Source organism: Taudactylus pleione, unplaced genomic scaffold (genome assembly GCF_031769625.1).
Source record: "Taudactylus pleione unplaced genomic scaffold, aTauple2 ptg000467l, whole genome shotgun sequence".
In the NCBI taxonomy this organism is placed as follows: Eukaryota; Metazoa; Chordata; class Amphibia; order Anura; family Myobatrachidae; genus Taudactylus; species Taudactylus pleione.
Window position 1 is genome coordinate 1,715,001 of NW_028284869.1, and position 25,216 is coordinate 1,740,216.

At 48.3% G+C, this 25,216-nt stretch overlaps 1 protein-coding gene across 1 annotated transcript in view; it reads right to left on the reverse strand.

Annotated features, from left to right (window-relative positions):
• DPYSL5 (dihydropyrimidinase like 5) overlaps positions 1–25,216 on the reverse strand; it is a 180,999-nt gene that overhangs the window by 141,603 nt on the left and 14,180 nt on the right. The window contains exon 2 of the mRNA XM_088448835.1: positions 1,741–2,005. Coding sequence (XP_088304961.1) covers positions 1,741–2,001 — 261 coding nt within the window. The 5' untranslated portion in view covers positions 2,002–2,005. The remainder of the gene's footprint in view (positions 1–1,740; positions 2,006–25,216) is intronic.

The window sequence follows — 25,216 nt, forward strand, 5'->3', positions numbered from 1 at the left end:
GACGTACAATGCAGCATCTATGATATATTGGGGTTAGGATTGCTACGTATACACAATATACACATTACAGTATACCCTAGGCTGTATATTATTATACAGGACGTACAATGCAGCATCTATGATATATTGGGGTTAGGATTGCAACGTATACACAATATACACATTACGGTATACCCTAGGCTGTATATTATACAGGACGTACAATGCAGCATCTATGATATATTGGGGTTAGGATTCCTACGTATACACAATATACACATTACGGTATACCCTAGGCTGTATATTATACAGGACGTACAATGCAGCATCTATGATATATTGGGGTTAGGATTGCTACGTATACACAATATACACATTACGGTATACCCTAGGCTGTATATTATACAGGACGTACAATGCAGCATCTATGATATATTGGGGTTAGGATTGCTACGTATATACAATATACACATTATGTTATGCCCTAGGCTGTATATTATACAGGATGTACAATGGAGCATCTATGATATATTGGGGTTAGGATTGCTACGTATACACAATATACATATTACTGTATACACTAGGCTGTATATTATACAGGACGTACAATGCAGCATCTATGATATATTGGGGTTAGGATTGCTACGTATATACAATATACACATTACGGTATACCCTAGGCTGTATATTATACAGGACGTACAATGGAGCCTCTGATATATTGGGGTTAGGATTGCTACGTATACACAATATACACATTACGTTATGCCCTAGGCTGTATATTATACAGGATGTACAATGGAGCATCTATGATATATTGGGGTTAGGATTGCTACGTATACACAATATACACATTACGGTATACCCTAGGCTGTATATTATACAGGACGTACAATGCAGCATCGATGATATATTGGGGTTAGGATTGCTACATATACACAATATACACATTAAGGTATACCCTAGGCTGTATATTATACAGGACGTATAATGGAGCATCTATGATATACTGGGGTTAGGATTGCTACGTATACACAATATACACATTATGGTACCCCTAAGGGATGTTTAGGGATAGGGGGGGGGAGGGTTAGAGCACTTACCTGCCGCTGTTGGGATATCCTCCCTTCGGGCTTCCGGCGTCGGTATGAGAACCGGCAGCTGTTTAGCCGTCGGTATTTCATACCGATTCCGGCACAAACTGTAGATTTAGTTATAAAAAGAGATGAAATAAGCAAACAACGCGTTTCAGGGGAAGGAGGTCACATCCTCTGAAACGCGTAGATAGAGCCACATTCTGCTCATTCGATGGACAAGTCATGTGGTTATTCTGTGTTGTAGTGACATGTGATAGAGAGTGGGGGAGAAGCTTGTATTTGGGGACTTCTTTGCTGTGCTGGGGGAGATACAGTCTTTTATAATCTACAATAATATTAATTATATTATCCAGCTGCTACATTTCTAGTGTGGAGCATTTTACAAGCAAACAAAAGTGCAACATGCAATAAAGCACTTTCCCTACGGCCCTTCCCTATCAGGATCACTCTGAGCCGTAAATGAGGATAAACCGAGTAATATTTTAAGAGTAAAAACAGAAACCGTGGATGTGGTGGAAGTCTTTGTACTAACGACCTAATAATAAGACCAGGCCCACAAGGCGCAGTGTAATAAAACCTTATAGCGTGGCAAACGCCTAAATACTGCATATACAACGTCGTTACTAAACAACGCAATCATAATGCTACATAGACTCGCTCTTACCTTGGTGCCATTGTAGAAGTCGTCCATGCAAGTGGCATTCATGAAGGTCTGGTGGAAGTGGGTGCTGGTGTCTATGCCACCTGGGATGACCAGCTTTCCTGTGGCGTCGATGACCTTTGCCCCTCCCGGGATCATCAGTTCCCTGCCCACCTGCTGGATGATCCCATTTTCAATGTAAACATCTGCTTCCTGGGTGCAGTCATCGTTCACCACCTTGCCCCCTTTGATGAGGATCCGGACGCTGGCAGAGTTGGCATGCATGGCTCTAGAAGATCAGAGAATAAGAAGAGGTCACCTGTACAGCAGGAAGGTTGAGGCATCCGCCCTCCTAAATGTTACTCTCATTCCATTACCAGGATATATACAAGGAGTGCGCTAACATTCGTTTTACTTCCCTGGTGTCACAGCTGTGACATTATACAGCAGCGTCTGGTGACATCATCTATATGAGCCTGTGGTTTAATGACGACAAAGATATCAAACAGCCATAAATTGCCGATAAGACTGATTAGGACCAGCGACAGCGCAGATGTGAGATAATCGCAGCTCTGCTCCTAGTTTATAAACTATATAAAAGCAACTAATGCCATGAATAGAATCTATCGCTATAGGCAAACACTGCTCCTTCGCAGAAACCCTGGATAAATACTCACAACAACAAATACTAAGCCCCTATGTGTATATTACATTAGGAGGGGCGCTGAGAGGGGTGGGCAGCAGGTACACATTACCCGGGCTCGGGCTTGCTGGAGGGGCCCGATGCTGCCCCCCCTCCCTATTACCTGACAGCAGCCCAGCATTTGAAATGCAGAATAGGGAGCATTTATGTAAATGGATACAAGGGAAAACGTGACATTACCCATTGCGAAGAGTTACTCACTGCAGCTTAGGAAATCGCAGGATTTCCCTTTACTCAAGGTTCAGTCTTGTGATCAAACAAAGCAACACTTCCCAGACATATGAAAACAGGACACCGTGTGGGAAGATACAGTGTGACAGGACACCGTGTGGGAAGATACCGTGTGACGGGACACCGTGTGGGAAGATACAGTGTGACGGGACACCGTGTGGGAAGATACCGTGTGACGGGACACCGTGTGGGAAGATACAGTGTGACGGGACACCGTGTGGGAAGATACAGTGTGACGGGACACCGTGTGTGAAGATACCGTGTGACGGGACACCGTGTGGGAAGATACCGTGTGACGGGACACCGCGTGGGAAGATACCGTGTGACGGGACACCGTGTGGGAAGATACCGTGTGACGGGACACCGTGTGGGAAGATACAGTGTGACGGGACACCGTGTGGGAAGATACAGTGTGACGGGACACCGTGTGGGAAGATACAGTGTGACGGGACACCGCGTGGGAAGATACTGTGTGACGGGACACCGCGTGGGAAGATACTGTGTGACAGGACACCGCGTGGGAAGATACAGTGTGACGGGACACCGCGTGGGAAGATACCGTGTGACGGGACACCGCGTGGGAAGATACAGTGTGACGGGACACCGCGTGGGAAGATACAGTGTGACGGGACACCGCGTGGGAAGATACAGTGTAACGGGACCCCGTGTGGGAAGATACCGTGTGACGGGACACCGTGTGGGAAGATACAGTGTGACGGGACAGCGTGTGGGAATATACCGTGTGACAGGACACCGTGTGGGAAGATACTGTGTGACGGGACACCGTGTGGGAAGATACAGTGTGACGGTACAGCGTGTGGGAAGATACAGTGTGACGGGACACGTGTGGGAAAATACCGTGTGACGGGACATCGTGTGGGAAAATACCGTGTGACGGGACATCGTGTGGGAAGATACCGTGTGACGGGACATCGTGTGGGAAGATACCGTGTGATGGGACACCGTGTGGGATGATACAGTGTAACGGGACAGCGTGTGGGAAGATACCGTGTGACGGGACACCGTGTGGGAAAATACCGGGTGACGGGACACCGTGTGGGAAGATACTGTGTGACAGGACACCGTGTGGGAAGATACAGTGTGACGGGACAGCGTGTGGGAAGATACCCTGTGACGGGACACCGTGTGGGAAAATACCGCCTGACAGGACATCGTGTGGGAAGATACAGTGTGACGGGACACCGTGTGGGAAGATACAGTGTAACGGGACAGCGTGTGGGAAGATACCGTGTGACAGGACACCGTGTGGGAAAATACCGTGTGACGGGACACCGTGTGGGAAGATACAGTGTGACGGGACACCGTGTGGGAAGATACCTTGTGACGGGACACCGTGTGGGAAGATACCGTGTGACGGGACATCGTGAGGGAAGATACAGTGTGACGGGACATCGTGTGGGAAAATACCGTGTGACGGGACATCGTGTGGGAAGATACCGTGTGACGGGACATCGTGTGGGAAGATACCGTGTGACGGGACACCGTGTGGGAAGATACAGTGTAACGGGACAGCGTGTGGGAAGATACCGTGTGACAGGACACCGTGTGGGAAAATACCGGGTGACGGGACACCGTGTGGGAAGATACCATGTGACAGGACACCGTGTGGGAAGATACAGTGTGACGGGACAGCGTGTGGGAAGATACCCTGTGACGGGACACCGTGTGGGAAAATACTGTGTGACGGGACATCGTGTGGGAAGATACAGTGTGACGGGACACCGTGTGGGAAGATACAGTGTAACGGGACAGCGTGTGGGAAGATACCGTGTGACAGGACACCGTGTGGGAAAATACCGTGTGACGGGACACCGTGTGGGAAGATACAGTGTGACGGGACACCGTGTGGGAAGATACCTTGTGACGGGACACCGTGTGGGAAGATACCGTGTGACGGGACATCGTGCGGGAAGATACAGTGTGACGGGACACCGTGTGGGAAGATACCGTGTGACGGGACACCGTGTGGGAAGATACCGTGTGACTGGACATCGCGTGGGAAGATACAGTGTGACTGGACATCGCGTGGGAAGATACAGTGTGACGGGACACCACGTGGGAAGATACAGTGTGACGGGACACCACGTGGGAAGATACAGTGTGACGGGACACCGTGTGGGAAGATACCATGTGACAGGACACCGTGTGGGAAGATACAGTGTGACGGGACATCGTGTGGAAAGATACAGTGTGACGGGACATCGTGCGGGAAGATACCGTGTGACGGGACACCGTGTGGGAAGATACCGTGTGACAGGACACCGTGTGGGAAGATACCGTGTGACAGGACACAGGACCTCATTCAGAGTCGGTCGTTGCGGCCGCACGGTCGTACGCCACTGATGTTCGCTAAACTGCGCATGCGTAAAGTTCCCAATGCGCGTGCGCAAACTAGCTGCTACGATCAGAAATTTCTCTCTCCTTGAACACAGCCAGGTCGTTAGTTTGAGTGACAGAAAGAGGCATTTGTGGGTGGTAACAGGGGAAGGTGCTTGAAAACGGGGGTGTGGAGATCCGAACGCAGGCGTGCCTAATTATGCGAACGGCGTTTTATGGGAGTGCATAATTAACAAAGTAGTGTCATGGCACATGTGACATGGGAGGTTTGTACACTGACATGATCGTAGAGCTTAAGAGAGGGTATGGTCAACCTTAAGCTCTACAACCAGTTCCGATGGTTACCGATGGTCTCGATTAATCCTTATATGGCCGGAGATGACGTGTAATGCATACGAGAAGGGGGCGTATTTTTTGTCTTACGGCCGCATCCTCCCCTTGGTTGGCCAGCTAACGATCCGATCTTAAGGACGCAACTTGCGAGTGCATCATTTGCATATCCGGCCCCTTTTCCCTTACGACCGTGCGGCCGTTACGACCCACTCTGAATGAGGTCCACAGTGTGGGAATATACCGTGTGACAAGACACCGTGTGGGAAGATACCGTGTGACAGGACACCGTGTGGGAAGATACCGTGTGACAGGACACCGTGTGGGAAGATACCGTGTGACAGGACACCGTGTGGGAAGATACCGTATGACAGGACACCGTGTGGGAAGATACCGTGTGACAGGACACCGTGTGGGAAGATACCATGTGACAAAACACTGTGTCAGAAGATACCGTGTGGGAAGATACCGTGTGACAGGACAGCACGTGGGAAGATACTGTGTGACAGGACACCATGTGGGAAGATACCGTGTGGGAAGATACCGTGTGGGAAGATAACCGTGTGACAGGACAGCACGTGGGAAGATACCGTGTGACAGGACACAATGTTTGTAGAGTGACCTAGGCAGCCTTCTATTTGGGTAAAAGCCAATAAGGAACCAGTGACATCTCCTGCTCATCATCACGGAATGTCTTACTGGGGAATCTGTATAACACCAGCAGCAGTGACGCCGATTTGATGGAAGTTGAGGTAAGAAAGGCTTATTCCTCAGGGCGCCTCCTACACACATGTACACAATTATAGCCGCACTGATATTATCAGCAGAGCCGGGAGCCGGTATTACTGACCGATGTCTCTCCGGAACCCTCACCAGACAGATCGTACATAACACTTCCAGATGATGGTCACATCTCACATACGCAACAGGGATAACTACAGCAGCCCCAGGCTGAAAGGATCATCCCTTCCCCAGATACCTCTTCTCCACGTCCCACATTAAGACTCCAGCATTTAGGGGGATTCATTAAGTTCAGCTCTATTATAAATCTGATTTCACCCCATCAATAACCCTAGAGGAAGGCCAAACAATTCCCTCTCTCCCCTGAGCCCGTACTGGCAATCAGGCAACTTCGCGGATAAACATGGCGGAAGGTAATATATATGAGGACATCCACTGCTGCCTGCGGATAGTCTGATTTATAGCACCACCGGCCTCAAAAAGAAAAATGAAGTTTAGCGAAAGCGTGAATAATGTAAGAAAGCCTTTGCCACAAAGAGCTCGCAATCTAAATGGCATTTGGGAAAAAACATAGAAAAACAAAGATTATGAATGAAACTCTGAGAGGGAAGGAAACATTCTGTGCAGCAAAACTATATACAATGCCCGCACGGACCGGTTCTTGTAGCAATGGGTGGCACTGGGGCTTGGCATGATTGCCTCAAAGCACTGGGGCCATGGGTTCATTGTGTGTACCCTGTATCCATTCCACTGCCCACAAACACATTGTTAGGTTAGTGTGTGATTGTGTCGCAGAGGATTTAGTGGTCTACTTACAAATAGGGGTCTATGTACTAAGCCTTGGAGAGGGAATTGGTATGAAATACCGCCGGCCGCATGGCCGGCCGTTCGATTCCTGTCAACGGCAGCCCGACAGGAGCAGAGTGCGACGCAGCGGAAGCCCGACAGCGCTGGAAATCCCGATCGTGGATAAGTAAGTATCCACTAACCTAACCTAGCCCCCCCTAACCCTAACCCTCCTTAGGGGTGCCTAACCCAAACTTCCCCCCCAAGAGCCCAACCCTAATCCCCCCTCTAAGTGCCTAATCCTAACCACCCCCTTCCCCGCTGCCTAAACCCAAGTCCCCCGGGGGGGGTGCCTAACCCCAAGTCCCCCCCGGGGGTGCCTAACCCTAACCCTCCCTCCCCCTAGCCTAACCCTCCCAGGGGGCTGCCTAACCCTAAGTCCCCCCCGGGAGCCCTAAACCTAACCCTCCACCCCGCGGCTATCCGCTCGCGGCGCCCGGCGTCGGGGAAATGAATTTCAGCCTTGCCGGGTTAAGACAGTCGGGAAGCCGGCTGCCGGTATATAGGCAGTCGGCTTCCCGATTGCCTCCCTTGGAGAGAGATAAAGTGGATGGAGACAGGAGCTCATTCAGATCGGCTCGTAAGTTGCGGTTGCTCGCTGGCAAAAAGGGGCCGGTTATTTAAATGAAGTGCTCACACTGCGTCGCGTAAGGACGCCCACTATGTTCTAGCGAGCTACGGCAAAGTGCGCTGGCAAGTGTCTAAAGATGCCCCCTTCCCACTGCAGCACACATCACATCTCCGGGAATTATTGGATTATTCGGGACCATCGTGAGCCATCAGAGCTGCTCGCAGCCCTTGGGGGGTTGACTTTCCCCGCCGCAAGAACAGCGATCAGTGTGGGCTGAATTACAGGCAGGTGACGTGTACAATGACGCTACTTTGCTATTATGCACACCCTTTAATTGGCGTTTTGGCGGCCAGACACGCCTGCGTTCGCACATCCACTCCCCCATTCACAAGCACCTTCCCGTTACCACCCAGAAACGGCGCTGTCACTCAAAGTAGCAACCTGATAGTGGCTTACGAGCAACCAAAATCAGATCGCAACGACTGGCTTGTGCACGCGCACTGGGAATTATACGCATGCGCAGATGGGCAAAAATCGCTTAGAGCGAGCGATCGCGTCTTAGCCCGCAGGCAAAAACAGTCGAAAAAGTTTCACCACCCTAAGCCAGGTGAAAACATGTGCAAAATCCCTATTTTTGACTAAAAATGTTGGGACTTGATTCAGAACCATTTGGACAACCCCTAATGACTAATTAGTAAAAACAAAAAAAATTAAATATTTAAATTACCCTTAAAAATGCATGTCATCTCTGGGGCGAAAATTTAAAAAATGTTGGAAAATGGGTGTAAAGTACTGGGTCAGGTATATTGGGGGACTGTATGGATGAGACAGGTATACTGGGGGGCTGTATGGATGGGACAGGTATACTGGGGGGGCTGTATGGATGGGACAGGTATATTGGGGGGCTGTATAAATGGGACAGGTATATTGGGGGGCTGTATGGATGGGACAGGTATTTGGGGGGTTGTATGGATGGGTCAGGTATATTGGGGGGCTGTATGGATGGGCCAGGTATATTGGGGGCTGTATGGATGGGACAGGTATATTGGGGGGGCTGAATGGATGGGGCAGGTATTTGGGGGGCTGTATGGATGGGGCAGGTATATTGGGGGCTGTATGGACGGGCCAGGTATATTGGGGGGTTGTATGGATGGGTCAGGTATATTGGGGGGCTGTATGGATGGGCCAGGTATATTGGGGGCTGTATGGATGGGACAGGTATATTGGGGGGGCTGAATGGATGGGGCAGGTATTTGGGGGGCTGTATGGATGGGGCAGGTATATTGGGGGCTGTATGGACGGGCCAGGTATATTGGGGGCTGTATGGATGGGACAGGTATATTGGGGGGGCTGAATGGATGGGGCAGGTATATTGGGGGGCTGTATGGATGGGACAGGAATTTGGGGGGCTGTAAGGATGGGTCAGGTATATTGGGGGGCTGTATGGATGGGCCAGGTATATTGGGGGGCTGTATGGATGGGTCAGGTATATTGGGGGGCTGTATGGATGAGACAGGTATTTGGGGTGCTGTATGGATGAGACAGATATATGGGGGGCTGTATGGATGAGACATATCTGGGGGGCTGTATGGATGAGACAGGTATATTGGGGGGCTGTATAAATGGGACAGGTATATTGGGGGGCTGTATGGATGGGTCAGGTATATTGGGGGGCTGTATGGATGAGACGTAGCTGGTGTGTAGGTAATGAGAACAGGAGGGAGGAGGTGTACAGTGTAACTGGTGTGTAAGAGACGTAGGTAATGAGAACAGGAGGGAGGAGGTGTACAGTGTAGCTGGTGTGTAAGAGACGTAGGTAATGAGAACAGGAGGGAGGAGGCGTACAGTGTAGCTGGTGTGTAAGAAACGTAGGTAATGAGAACAGGAGGGAGGAGATGTACAGTGTAGCTGGTGTGTAAGAGACGTAGGTAATGAGAACAGGAGGGAGGAGATGTACAGTGTAGCTGGTGTGTAAGAGCCGTAGGTAATGAGAACAGGAGGGAGGAGGTGTACAGTGTAGCTGGTGTGTAAGAGCCGTAGGTAATGAGAACAGGAGGGAGGAGGTGTACAGTGTAGCTGGTGTGTAAGAGACGTAGGTAATGAGAACAGGAGAGAGGAGATGTACAGTGTAGCTGGTGTGTAAGAAACGTAGGTAATGAGAACAGGAGAGAGGAGATGTACAGTTTAGCTGGTGTGTAAGAGACGTAGGTAATGAGAACAGGAGGGAGGAGGTGTACAGTGTAGCTGGTGTGTAAGAGACGTAGGTAATGAGAACAGGAGGCAGGAGGAGATGTACAGTGTAGCTGGTGTGTAAGAGCCGTAGGTAATGAGAACAGGAGGGAGGAGGTGTACAGTGTAGCTGGTGTGTAAGAGACGTAGGTAATGAGAACAGGAGAGAGGAGATGTACAGTGTAGCTGGTGTGTAAGAGACGTAGGTAATGAGAACAGGAGGGAGGAGATGTACAGTGTAGCTGGTGTGTAAGAGCCGTAGGTAATGAGAACAGGAGGGAGGAGGTGTACAGTGTAGCTGGTGTGTAAGAGACGTAGGTAATGAGAACAGGAGGGAGGAGGTGTACAGTGTAGCTGGTGTGTAAGAGCCGTAGGTAATGAGAACAGGAGGGAGGAGGTGTACAGTGTAGCTGGTGTGTAAGAGACGTAGGTAATGAGAACAGGAGGGAGGAGGAGGTGTACAGTGTAGCTGGCGTGTAAGAGACGTAGGTAATGAGAACAGGAGGGAGGAGGTGTACAGTGTAGCTGGTGTGTAAGAGACGTAGGTAATGAGAACAGGAGGGAGGAGGCGTACAGTGTAGCTGGTGTGTAAGAGACGTAGGTAATGAGAACAGGAGGGAGGAGGTGTACAGCGTAGCTGGTGTGTAAGAGACGTAGGTAATGAGAACAGGAGGGAGGAGGCGTACAGTGTAGCTGGTGTGTAAGAGACGTAGGTAATGAGAACAGGAGGGAGGAGGCGTACAGCGTAGCTGGTGTGTAAGAGACGTAGGTAATGAGAACAGGAGGGAGGAGGCGTACAGTGTAGCTGGTGTGTAAGAGACGTAGGTAATGAGAACAGGAGGGAGGAGATGTACAGTGTAGCTGGTGTGTAAGAGACATAGGTAAATAGAACAGGAGGGAGGAGATGTACAGTGTAGCTGGTGTGTAAGAGACATAGGTAAATAGAACAGGAGGGAGGAGGGCCCTGCTCATGGAGCTTACAATCTTACATAATAAAAATGTATGAGGAGAAACTCTAAAATTCCCGTCAATGTCTTGCAATAAAAGTTCCCACTGATGTAAGCCCTGGCTGGTGCCTTGTGAATAAAGATGGTTTAAAGCTCCCTTTGGTTGGTTGTACCCAAGGGATGGCGCTAATGTGGTATGAATGGAACCACCACTGGGATGGGCCAGGAGTGTACTGGTGGGACTAGAGCACTTACATTTTCCCAAGGACACTCAGATAAAAGCTTCTTTCAGTTACGATGTCCGAACATTTCAAATCCAAACCTTTCCTATAGGCCTAAGCTCTAGTGCATGCGCACTGGGTCAACATCGACCCGCTTGCGAGCGCTCAGCGCTCGCGAGCGGGTCTGAATCAGGCCCTGTGGCTGTTATTTCACGCATTAATACATTCATGTTTTCTATACTGATAGCAGGCAATAGGATTTGGGGCCAATGAAAGACACAGGAGGATACACAGAAATCCGGGGGCTGGTGAGGAGGTAATAACTCTGCATTACGTCCTTATCCTGTGTTTTTCTCATACCTCCTGAATTTATCCCAATCTCCTGCCCCTCTGTTCCCTTTAATAAAACATGTCTGTATCTGGGATAACGTTTTATTTACCTGACTCACTGGAGGGTGACAGGGAAGACAATACAAATCTCATACTGTACATGCCTGACTGTAAGCAAACCGCTGGCCTGGAGTGTAGGGCACCTGATGTGTACGGAGTAAAATACCTCCTACATTACCCCCACCTATACTACTCACACTGGTACAGCCTCACACCTACCCTACTCCCACCTATACTACTCACACTGGTACACCCTCACACCTACCCTACTCCTACCTATACTACTCACACTGGTACACCCTCACACCTACCCTACTCCTACCTATACTACTCACACTGGTACACCCTCACACATACCCTACTACTACCTATACTACTCACACTGGTACACCCTCACATCTACCCTACTCCCACCTATACTACTCACACTGGTACACCCTCACACCTCCCCTACTCCTACCTATACTACTCACACTGGTACACCCTCACATCTACCCTACTCCCACCTATACTATTCACACTGGTACACCCTCACACCTACCCTACTCCCACCTATACTACTCACACTGGTACACCCTCACACCTACCCTACTCCCACCTATACTACTCACACTGGTACACCCTCACACCTCCCCTACTCCCACCTATACTACTCACACTGGTACACCCTCACACCTCCCCTACTCCCACCTATACTACTCACACTGGTACACCCTCACACCTCCCCTACTCCCACCTATACTACTCACACTGGTACACCCTCACACCTACCCTACTCCCACCTATACTACTCACACTGGTACACCCTCACACCTCCCCTACTCACACTGGTACACCCTCACACCTCCCCTACTCCCACCTATCCTGGGGTGGAGACTCTGCAGTGTGTGCTGTCTGAGCTGTGTGGAGGTTGTGTGGAGAAGAGCTCTAGCTGCTGCAGGTGTGTCCCGTGTCTGCAGGGAGACTCCCTGCTGGCTTTCCCAGAGGGATGGATCCTCCTGGGGGAGAGTGCTCCCGACGTTCAGCCCGTGGCTCGGGCTCTAAAGCAAAAGCCAAAGCAAAGACTCCTGGTGTCCGGATAACTAGTGCGGCAGGCCAGTCCGGATCATCAGGAAGCAGCATGAGTGACAGTGGAGGCAATATCATCAGCCCGGCTTCTGTGCAGTTGGACCCACAGCTTGTTCCCCCTATATCTGAGGGTGCTCCCCTATGTGATGGAACAAAGGGTCGAGCAGTGCTGGAAGCTACCTACCCTGTCACTGTGGCCCCAGTGAAGAAACTGGAGCCACGGTCGGATTCCCACAAACTCTCCCTGGGTGCTCCCCTGTGTGATGTAACACAGGGTGGAGTGACAGCAGCTACTGTCTGCCCAGGGGGTAGTGAAGTATGTGGGGGGGTGAAGCCCCTTGATGCCTTGGAGAATGTTCCTGGAGCTCCTGGTGATACTGGGGATGAAGAGGAAGATGATGAGGAGGAGGAGGAGGAATCATTTGATAGCTTCTCTATTGAGGAATTACAAAGAGAGGCAAAGCGTATACAGACCAGAATTAATGATAAGAAGAAAAAAAGGAATACCTGCTATAAATGGGAGAAACCAGTGTTAAAAGAAGTGATTGAGACCCTTTCTGTGACTCTGGGAAGGGTTAAAAGTAAACTGCAAGAAAAGAGCTTGGAAAAAATGGAAAAGCAGATGCAGGCAGCAGTGAAAGGGTTACCAGTTCATACCAAGATCCAGCTAAAGCTGACACCTATGGAGACAGGTGTTATCAGTGTACCTGGTGATCACAGCAGGACCCCACAGCCTGTCTGTGCAGAAACCCACCAGCTGATGTCCAGGTAACTGGGGAGATGTTGGACAAAGCAAATGATCAGACTGCAGAGGTGTCAGAGGTGCCGGTCACATCAGAAGCTGAAGGTAATGAGGTGCTTGTTACTGCACTGACTCAGGGAGACACTGATCCCTGTATAATACAGGCTGCTGTGGATGAACTGACAGAGGAGGATAACACAATACAATTCCAGCTACAACTAAAAAAAGCACAATTAGCAATTTCTGAGAATGAAGAAAGGATAAAGCTTAACCAGGCAAATGTGCATAATAAATCTGTATGTGAGGAGACTGGTATGAACATTGCACAAAATGTTGTGTCTAATACTGACAATGTGACACTGCAGCTTGCACAAGGTACACCTGTAGATAGGAGTACCTTCTCTGATGGGGCAAAGGAAGGGATTCAAGGCCTGATTCAGAGCCAGACGCTATTTGCGCTCGCTCGTCCAGAAAATAGGGGTGGCAATTCAAATGAACCGTTTGCTCTTTGCGGTCTGTTCACGCCTCTAGGTCTGAACGAGCGAACAAAACTTGCGGTCGTTTTTTGGATAAATACGCCCCCTGGCCGCTCGCATCCTACGTCATGTCCGCTATTTATTAGATTAATCGAGTACATCGACCAGCGTATGAACTGCTCGCTATTCTTGTGGCTGGTTTTTCCTACCACAATCATGCGAGCAGTTCTGGCTATAAAATAACCCAGTGACGTGGTCAATGACGCTGCTGTATTAATTATGCACACCCATAAAACGCCCGTTTTGACCTTTAAGCACGCCTGCGTTCTGATCTCCACTCCCCGTTTTCAAGCACCTTCCCCTGTTACCACCCACATACGCCTCCTCCTGTCACTCAAAATAGCAGGCATTCGCTATTTAGCGAACACACTAATTTCGGCCGCACTGACTGGTTCGCGCATGCATATTACGATCCGTACGCATGCGCAGTTGTGCAAACATCGCTCGGAACGAACGGCCGCTTACGAGCGGCTCTGAATCAGGCCATCAGTCTGTGTATGGGCAGATAGATGCCCCAGTCAGGTTAAGATCTGCAGCTGAATTAATCAGTAATGAACAGAAGAGACGAGAAGGGACAAATAATATGACTGTGTCTAATTCTGTACATAATGATAACACAACTGATAATGTGCAACCTGTTCCTGGCAAAATGTCTTATGCTAATATGGTGGCAGGTCCAAGTGTGAATAGGAATGTTCCCCTGATAACAGCTGGTTCTGGTCAGGTCAGTAAAAGGAGAAACCTCTTAAGCCGGCCACACACTATAGACCAACTTACATCCAACTAGTCGATTGGTTGGAATAAAAATCTGGTAATGAATGAAAGTAAATGACAATCAGCAATTTGCTCCCAAACGCCGGAAAAAGGACAAAAACTGTTGTTTGAACAAATTGTTTAGATCAAACATTTAACAAACTTGTCTGACGTCATTTTCATCTGTTTTCTGGCATTTAGGAGCAAATTGCTGATCATCGGTTACTCCCATACATTACCAGATTTTCATTCCAACCAATCAACTATTTGGATGAAAGTTGGTCTAGTGTGTGGCCGGCTTTACAGTTTAAATGGACGGGGACAGGGGAGGTTCCAGCCAAAGAGGTTTTTTTCTAAATGATATTTAGGCCCATATTCAATTCCAGGTGAAAACCCGTTATCTGCGATAATTTCTTGCCGATGACGTCATTTTTGCCTATTGTAATTATCCACGTATTCAATTACAAAGACTTTTCGCTGGTGCAAAAAGTAGTTTTAAAAAAACGGGGACAAGTTTTCTCCACACAATAGCTGGCGTAAAAAAGTGCAGAATTGGGGTTTAGAGGTGTAGGCTTAGAAAAAAAAATAGCCTGCACCCCTGGGAATGGCCCCTAAAAACTGTGTCAAAAAAAGTAAAAAAAAAAAATGGGGAACCAAATCCTAAAGTAGCGAAATAGATTCCAGAGGGGTTCCCAATTATCCCGCAGGTGTTTTCTTCATTGCGGGTGGTAGCGGCAGGTGCGTTTTTGAAGAATTTTTAAAAATCATTTTAGGGACTTAAAAATATGCTTGCACCCATTTTCATGTACCCCAAATTTGATGGGCATAGTTATTTCCCCCCCCCAAAAAAAAATCCTAAATGCTATTCTTCATCACTTCTTCACAGACGGATTTATGCACCTGCCGCAGCTATTTAAAAACCCGACTTCCCTTCAGCAGGTAAAAACGGGGGTAGCCATAGTGATCCCTGATGTCTGGACATCTTTAGGGGGGGCCAAAGACGATTTCCCAAAAATTGACAGGTTTATTCGACGCTTCAGGTTTCGCCGGGTCCCATATTCGCGTCCTTAGGAATTGAATATGGGGATAATCGGGCACGTGCGTGATACTTTTCCAACTGGAAAATAGGCGAAGGAGGTGAAAAGTCTGGACTTTTCACCTCAAAATGAATACGGGCCTATGTCTTGGTGTCCATGCCTCAGACCTGTATGCCTGCATCCCTCCTATACAGACACCTGACTTTGATATCAGCTTCTTGTCCTACCAGGGCCTACAGGATTTTTGGGCTAAGTGGCCGGCGTGCATGTCCTCAGCACCATATAGTAACTATAAAACAAACCTTGTTACTAAACAGGACACAGTTAAACGAACACTCTTGGTGAGGAATTAATCATTACCTGCCCAGGACATTCGGTTCTGGTTGTCCCGATTTTGTACTGTCCAATCTAATTAAAGTTGGGATTACAATGGGAGCCTGGGGAGGTGCTTGGTCGGCCATGGTACAGCTAAAAAGTACTGACACAGGTTTTATACATGTGCCTTCTGCGGCTTTTATTGGCCGTGATCGCGCCCAGTGTTTTTACCCTGGTCTCTGGCCGCGCACTTGCTTTACATGTGGAGAATTTGGGCACAAGAGTAGTGAGTGTAATGTCACCAAATGTACATTATGCGGGAATATTGGACATGTGTCTAGAGATTGTAATGTAGTGACATGCAACGTGTGTGTGTGTGTGTGTGTATACAAGGTGTATAACGTGTGTGTGTGTGTGTATACAAGGTGTATAACGTGTGTGTGTGTGTGTATACAAGGTGTATAACGTGTGTGTGTGTGTATACCAGGTGTATAACGTGTGTGTGTGTGTGTATACAAGGTGTATAACGTGTGTGTGTGTGTATACAAGGTGTATAACGTGTGTGTGTGTATACAAGGTGTATAACGTGTGTGTATACAAGGTGTATAGCGTGTGTGTGTATACAAGGTGTATAACGTGTGTGTGTGTATACAAGGTGTATAACGTGTGTGTGTGTGTGTGTGTATACAAGGTGTATAACGTGTGTGTGTGTGTATACAAGGTGTATAACGTGTGTGTGTATACAAGGTGTATAACGTGTGTGTGTATACAAGGTGTATAGCGTGTGTGGGTGAGGAATATGTATCAGTGTGTACAGCGGCATCCTGGGTGTATAACGTATGTGTTTGGGGATGTGTATCATAGTGTGTACATGGGGCCTCCTGTGTGTATACAAGGTATATAACGTGTGTGTGTGTGTGTGTGTGTGTATATATATACAAGGAGTATACCGTATGTGGGTGGGGAATGTGTATCACAGTGTGTATAGCTGCCTCCTGTGTGTATACAAGGTGTGTAACGTGTGTGTGTGTGTGTGTATACAAGGTGTATAACGTGTGTGTATGTGGAATGTGTATCAGTGTGTACAGGGGCCTCCTGTGTTGTGTACGGTTGCGGTACAGTCTGGTGCGTGCAGTGATGCAGCAATGTGTATGAATGCTCAGCCCTGACTCCGGCCATGTGCTCACTGCAGGACTGTACGCTGAGTAATCTCATCTGCAGACTGGGGCACATTCATTTTCCTGTCACTGAGCTCAGCTGATCTGACAGAGGCTCCGATTCACAGCATGAGGTTATCTCAGTGTCTCAGCCGCAGGCATGTGACACCGAGCTACAGAGAACTGCAGTCTGCTCATCCTGTACCCATCCACTAACTGTTACACTGCATTCTGCTCATCCTGTAACCATCCACTAACTGTTACACTGCATTCTGCTCATCCTGTAACCATGCACATACTGTTACACTGCATTCTGCTCATCCTGTAACCATGCACATACTGTTACACTGCATTCTGCTCATCCTGTAACCATGCACAAACTGTTACACTGCATTCTGCTCATCCTGTAACCATGCACATACTGTTACACTGCATTCTGCTCATCCTGTAACCATGCACAAACTGTTACACTGCGCATTCTGCTCATCCTGTAACCATGCACATACTGTTACACTGCATTCTGCTCATCCTGTAACCATGCACAAACTGTTACACTGCATTCTGCTCATCCTGAAACCATGCACATACTGTTACACTGCATTCTGCTCATCCTGTACCCATCCACATACTGTTACACTGCAGTCTGCTCATCCTGTAACCATGCACATATTGTTACACTGCATTCTGCTTATCCTGTAACCATGCACATACTGTTACACTGCATTCTGCTCATCCTGTAACCATCCACTAACTGTTACACTGCATTCTGCTCATCCTGTAACTATGCACATACTGTTACACTGCATTCTGCTCATCCTGTAACCATCCACTAACTGTTACACTGCATTCTGCTCATCCTGTAACCGTGCACAGACTGATACACTGCATTCTGCTCATCCTGTAACCGTGCACAGACTGATACACTGCATTCTGCTCATCCTGTAACCGTGCACAGACTGATACACTGCATTCTGCTCATCCTGTAACAGTGCACAGACTGATACACTGCATTCTGCTAATCCTGTAACAGTGCACAGACTGATACACTGCATTCTGCTCATCCTGTAACCGCGCACAGACTGATACACTGCATTCTGCTCATCCTGTAACCGTGCACAGACTGATACACTGCATTCTGCTCATCCTGTAACAGTGCACAGACTGATACACTGCATTCTGCTAATCCTGTAACAGTGCACAGACTGATACACTGCATTCTGCTCATCCTGTAACCGTCCACATACTGTTACACTGCAGTCTGCTCATCCTGTAACCATGCACATATTGTTACACTGCATTCTGCTTATCCTGTAACCATGCACATACTGTTACACTGCATTCCGCTCATCCTGTAACCGTCCACCAACTGTTACACTGCATTCCGCTCATCCTGTAACCATGCACAGACTGATACACTGCATTCTGCTCATCCTGTAACAGTGCACAGACTGATACACTGCATTCTGCTCATCCTGTAACCGTGCACAGACTGATACACTGCATTCTGCTCATCCTGTAACCGTGCACAGACTGATACACTGCATTCTGCTCATCCTGTAACAGCCCACAGACTGATACACTGCATTCTGCTCATCCTGTAACAGTGCATATACTGTTACACTGCATTCTGCTCATCCTGTAACCATACATAGAATTCAGCTCATCTTGTAACCGTGCATAGACTGATACACTGCATTCTGCTCATCCTGTAACCATACATAGAATTCAGCTCATCTTGTAACCGTGCATAGACTGTTACACTGCATTCTGCTCATCCTGTAACCGTGCACAGACTGATACACTGCATTCTGCTCATCCTGTAACCGTGCACAGACTGATACACTGCATTCTGCTCATCCTGTAACCGTGCACAGACTGATAAATAGACTTCTGCTCATCCTGTAACCCTGCATAGGGCTCTATTTATCAACATTATTTTTACTAAAATAATGTGAAAAAGGGTGTTTTGTGTTTTCACACCCTTTTCACATTATTTTAGTATCACCTACAGTTATTACAGGGCAATTGGAGTAGAATTCGTAAAATTCTACTCCAACCCCTAAGTATCACTTATTTTTAGTAAGCAGATTGCATATCCCATAATTGTAATGGGAAATGTGATCTGACCATAGTTACTAAAAATAAAATGTGAAAAAATATCGGGGAAAGCCCTGTGATAATAACGCCACCTGGAGGTGGCGTTATCCAGGGTATCCCCCGGTTACCGGCCTCCTGCCCTGCTCTAACGGGGAAAGCAGAGCCGGGAGCCGGCCCCAGTGATCAGCTGTGTGGTCTAAACAGACCACACGCTGATTACTGTAAAAAAAAAAAAAAGAAAAAAAATATTAAATTACTTACCTGACTCCAGGGACCGGTGATCGGGCCTCCGGTGATGACTCCCCTCCGGTCAGCTGGTCCCCCACAGTGCACTGCTGCCCGGTCATCAGGTGATCGGGCCCCAGTGCAGTATGGGAGATCACCTGACCGGAGGAATGGAGAACATCACCGGAGGCCTGGAGCATGCAGGTAAGTGTAAGTAAGGGAGGGGGGGTCCCGCAATCGCGGGGGCGGGGCTTAGCGCTGGGGGGCAGGGCTTAGCGCCGGAGGGGGGGTAGCTGCGGAGAACGGTCGGCGCATGCGTGGGCACTTAATCACGGTATTTTTTGCGAAAATACCATGATAAGGCTCCGAAGGGGATTAGCAGGGACAGAGCTTTATCGCAAGCTCTGTCCCTGCAAGGGATTTGTAGTAAATCCCTGTGATATTGCCTGAATTCACTCGGTAATATCACACTACAATCTGCATTACCAATGCGGATTGTAGTAAATAGAGCCCATAGACTGATACTGTACACTGCATTCTGCTCATCCTGTAACCGTGCACAGACTGATACATAGAATTCTGCTCATCCTGTAACCGTGCACAGACTGATACTGTACACTGCATTCTGCTCATCCTGTAACCATCCATAGACTGATACATAGAATTCTGCTCATCCTGTAACCGTGCACAGACTGATACTTTTATGAATGTACCTGCACTATTTGCAGGAGACCCCTAGAGCTCGCAGATGGGGCTCATGCACTAGGCAGGGATCCACAGAAAATTATTTACCTGGAGTAAAGCAGCAAGCAAGGTAGGGGTTACTAGCTGATGCAGGAGTGTGCTGGAGGCCGCTGCTGGAAGTAAGCACCTGGCACAGGGGGATATGCACAAATCAGCTAGGATGCAGATCTGGACTTGTAGCAGGACAACTTTACATGATGCAGGCTGGAACAATGTCAAAGCAGCAATGCTGGATTTGGGCTTGGTTGTGGCAGGCCAGCTACTCAGGATGCAGGTAGGAATAATGTTGTACCTGTAATGCTGTATATGAACTTGGTTGTGGCAGGCCAGCTACTCAGGATGTAGGTGTTAATATTGTTGTACTAGCAATGTTGGATATGGCCTTGATTGTGGCAGGCCAGCTACTCAGGATGCAGGTGGGAATACTGTGGAACCTGCAATGCTGGAATTGGATTTGGATTGTGGCAGACCAGTTACTCAGGATGCAGGTGGGATTTTGTAACAGAACCAGTACTTGATATGGTTACACTGACAGGTGAATGCAGGTTGGAGGTTGTAGCAGAATCTGTACTTGATGTAGTTGACCTGGCAGAATGAAGCCACAGGTACACGCTGGACTAGACACAAACCGGAGGGGACACAGAAGGTAAGCTGGAGAGTCTTGGTAAACACGTAGCAGGAATGGACACTGGAACAGGCAGAATCCAGCAGGACACAGGAGTAGGACTGGCAGGGACAGGACACCGAGGACAGAGTCTATGAGTGAGGGTATTCAATGGCAGGATACTGGACATAGGAACAAAAGTTAAGGAGCGAGGATCTGCACAGCATACAGCGACCACGTGAGTCTCCACTAGGTGCAGGAACTAGTAATATCACCGGCAGGCAGGAACAGACTAGGATCCTTAATGAAGGGAGAGGTCTCCTGTGATTGGTCACTCAGGCTGAGTTCAGGTACCGAGACTACCAACAGGTGAGTAACTGCACGTAGCAGCCAGAGTCCAGGTAGCTAGGATAACCACTGAGAGCCAATCAGGCACAGAGCCGCAGCGGCACATTTAACAGTACCCTCCCCCCTTGAGGGTGGACTCCGGACACCCCAACAGGACTAAGAGGAACTGAAAACAAATGGACAAGGCAGACTCAAAATTTTTATGTTGAGACTTCCTCTTTCTGGAAGATTGCTGAGGTCTGAGTATGGTAAGTCCAAAAATATTGTCAGAACTGATGGTACCCTCAATCAAAGGAATTTCTTCGGCTTCAGAGTTGTAATCAGAGTTAGAATCCACATCCAAAAGGAAGGATTACGGTGTTCTTCTCAGAGACAGATGGTACCGGAAAAGAAACATGATTAGATTGGGCAAAGGCAGAATGCCCAATAGCCTGGACGGGTATTGGATAAAATAGATCAGATTTGTTTAAAACTCTTTGACAAGATGAGGACAAAGCGGCACAGCCAACAGTTATCTTCCTGGTTGGAGACCCTGAAGATAACACTGTGTTGTGATTGACCTAAGACTGAAAGTCCTCAGAAACCTGGTTCTTAAAAGCTTGACTCTTTTTGTTGGTTCATTGCTTAATTAAAGATTTTCTGAGTTCAGTGATTGGCGGTTCTTTGTCAGACAAGGCAGAACTTCCAGAAGAGTCAGAAAGGTTTATAATCAGGACCACCAAGTCTTCTTATAACAGCATTGTTGAAGGCTTGTAAATCTTGAAGAATAGGATCATTGGACCAAATAAATGGCTTAACCTGTGAAGGACATAGTCAAGCATCAAATGGTCTCAGCTTGAGTAAGAAGAGGTGCTATTTCTAGACACTGAAGCAACAGACCATAATATTGTTCTAATTTTCCATCAAAAATGACTAGGTCAGGGTCTTGGTTCAGAACAATGGATTGAGAGTCTTTAGGAGGATGATGTGAATTCTCTGCCGAAATAACTGGTTGGTATTTCTTTCCAGACTTTACAGGGTGTGTTGCCCCGCCCAGGACTGACAGATTAGAAGCTTTTTCAGAAGGTAAATATTTGGAAGTCTTTCCGGAAGCTGGACATTTAGAAGTTTGTTTTGGAGACAAGGGATGAAACACCCCTCCTGGGGTTTTGACTTGAATCACTCCTTCAGGAGACTCAGCAGGATCTACCCCTCCTGGGGTCTTGACTATAATCTCCCCTACAGGGAACTTGGCAGGATCTACCCCTCCTGGGGTCTCAACTGGAGTCTCCCCTTCTGGGAACTCGTGAGGAATTACCCTCCTTCCTGGGGCCTCAGCTGGAATTGTTACCCCTCCAGGGGCTGTAGGACTAGATTTGAAAACAGATGCCCCTTCTGAGGCTTCAGGACTTCACACAGAATCAGATACCTCTCCAGGGGCTACAGGACTAGACTTGACAACAGATGTCTTTTCTAAGGCCACAGAATCTGATGTCCCTCCTGGGGTAGACAGACCAGATATTGTTCCTGGAACTGGAGACTTAGATACCCCCTCAAGGAACCGGACATTATCCCCAATATGTGGGGTTAGTATTTCAGACTCCCTTCTGGAGTCGGCACCTCAGGCAAGGCAGACATGGGTGGATCCTCTGGGACCTCTGGCACAGCAGACACCTCTGGGACCTCTGGCACTCTTTCGGGATTCTGTACATCGGGTACTCCTCCTGGAGATTGGTCACTGGCTAGGACCTCTCCAGAGGTTGTTGACAAATTAAATGCACCACTCGGAGCAGTAGAACTAATTGGCCCTCCACAAATGGCTGTGTTAGATGTATCTCCTAGGGCTATAGGATCAGGGATTACCCTGGGAATGGGAGGTTTGCATTTCCTCATTTGGTTCCCAAATCTTAACTTGGGGCTCCGGGTCAGAGGACCCCAGTTATAGACCTGATCCCCTTCATGGGAACTTTTGGCACCATTATTGGAAGTTTGGAATGACCACTTGAGGTGACAGGTCAGTCTGTGTACCTCAAAATGTTGAGTGTCACTTTTTCTTGAGCTGCGGAAGGAGCAGTCTTTAATGAAGTGACTTGCGCTCTCACAAAACATGCATAGCGGGTCGTTCTTTAGTCGCTGGCGCCCAGCCTCAGAAGGTTTGGGATGCCAAAAACTCTGGAATCTCCTTTCTGACAGCACGGAAGGAGTCACCCCTAGGCTAGGGGGAACCAGAATCTGTAGTCTTTTCTGCCTCAGTAAATAGGGAAGCGACTTTTGTGGCATCCGAAGAACTTCCAAATAATTCAGAAACTTGCTGACTTTTCTTCATGGAGTGATGTCATCAACTGCTCAACAGGAGCCTGAAATCCTCAGTTGTTCAAGACTCCCTTTACTGGAAAACTTAGGGGGCAGAGAACAGTCACTTCGAAAGGTGCCATAAACTTTTTGACCACATGATTGACAAAGCTGAGAATTGTCAGGACAAAAATGATGTGCAGAAATCTGCTGCTGCTGCAGAGCATCTACACTGATGGATAGCCCTAGGAAGGCTTGTGATGTCAGAATTTGTATGGCTTCACAGCTTTTCAATCTGCTGAACAAGACCGGAACTGGATCCTCATCCGGATTCTGAATTGAGGTGGCCTGGCTTGAGGGTGAAGACTGGACCGGATTTTGCAGAGCTGGACTCATCTTGCTATACTCCAGTGAATGGCCGGTGATAATGTTATGAATGTACCTGCACTATTTGTAGGAGACCCCTAGAGCTCGCAGATGGGGCTCATGCACTAGGCAGGGATCCACAGAAAATTATTTACCTGGAGTGAAGCAGCAAGCAAGGTAGGGGTTAATAGCTGATGCAGGAGTGTGCTGGAGGCCGCTGCTGGAAGTAAGCACCTGGCACAGGGGGATATGCACAAATCAGCTAGGATGCAGATCTGGACTTGTAGCAGGACAACTTTACATGATGCAGGCTGGAACATTGTCAAAGCAGCAATGCTGGATATGGGCTTGGTTGTGGCAGGCCAGCTACTCAGGATGCAGGTAGGAATAATGTTGTACCTGTAATGCTGTATATGAACTTGGTTGTGGCAGGCCAGCTATTCAGGATGCAGGTGTGAATATTGTTGTACTAGCAATGTTGGATATGGCCTTGATTGTGGCAGGCCAGCTACTCAGGATGCAGGTGGGAATACTGTGGAACCTGCAATGCTGGAAATGGATTTGGATTGTGGCAGACCAGTTACTCAGGATGCAGGTGGTATTTTGTAACAGAACCAGTACTTGATATGGTTACACTGCCAGGTGAATGCAGGTTGGAGGTTGTAGCAGAACCAGGACTTTATCTAGTTGACCTGGCAGGATGAATCCACAGGTACACGCTGGACTAGACAATAACCGGAGGGGACACAGAAGGTAAGCTGGAGAGTCTTGGTAAACACGTAGCAGGAATGGACACTGGAACAGGCAGAATCCAGCAGGACACAGGAGTAGGACTGGCAGGGACAGGACACCGAGGACAGAGTCTATGAGCGAGGGTATACAATGGCAGGATACTGCACATAGGAACAAAGGTCGAGGAGCGAGGACCTGCACAGCATACAGTGACCACGTGAGTCTCCACTAGGTGCAGAAACTGGTAATATCACCGGCAGGCAGGAACAGACTAGGATCCTTAATGAAGGGAGAGGTCTCCTGTGATTGGTCACTCAGGCTGAGTTCAGGTACCGAGACTACCAACAGGTGAGTAACTGCACGTAGCAGCCAGAGTCCAGGTAGCTAGGATAACCACTGAGAGCCAATCAGGCACAGAGCCGCAGCGGCACATTTAACAGTACCCTCCCCCCTTGAGGGTGGACTCCGGACACCCCAACAGGACTAAGAGGAACTGAAAACAAATGGACAAGGCAGACTCAAAATTTTTATGTTGAGACTTCCTCTTTCTGGAAGATTGCTGAGGTCTGAGTTCAGGTACCGAGACTACCAACAGGTGAGTAACTGCACATAGCAGCCAGAGTCCAGGTAGCTAGCATAACCACTGAGAGCCAATCAGGCACAGAGCCACAGCGGCACATGTAACTGATACACTACATTCTGCTCATCCTGTAACCGTGCACAGACTGATACACTGCATTCTGCTCATCCTGTAACCGTGGACAGACAGATACACTGCATTCTGCTCATCCTGTAACCGTGCATAGACTGATAAATAGAATTCTGCTCATCCTGTAACCGTGCACAGACTGATACACTGCATTCTGCTCATCCTGTAACCGTGCACAGACTGATACACTGCATTCTGCTCATCCTGTAACGTGCACAGACTGATACAC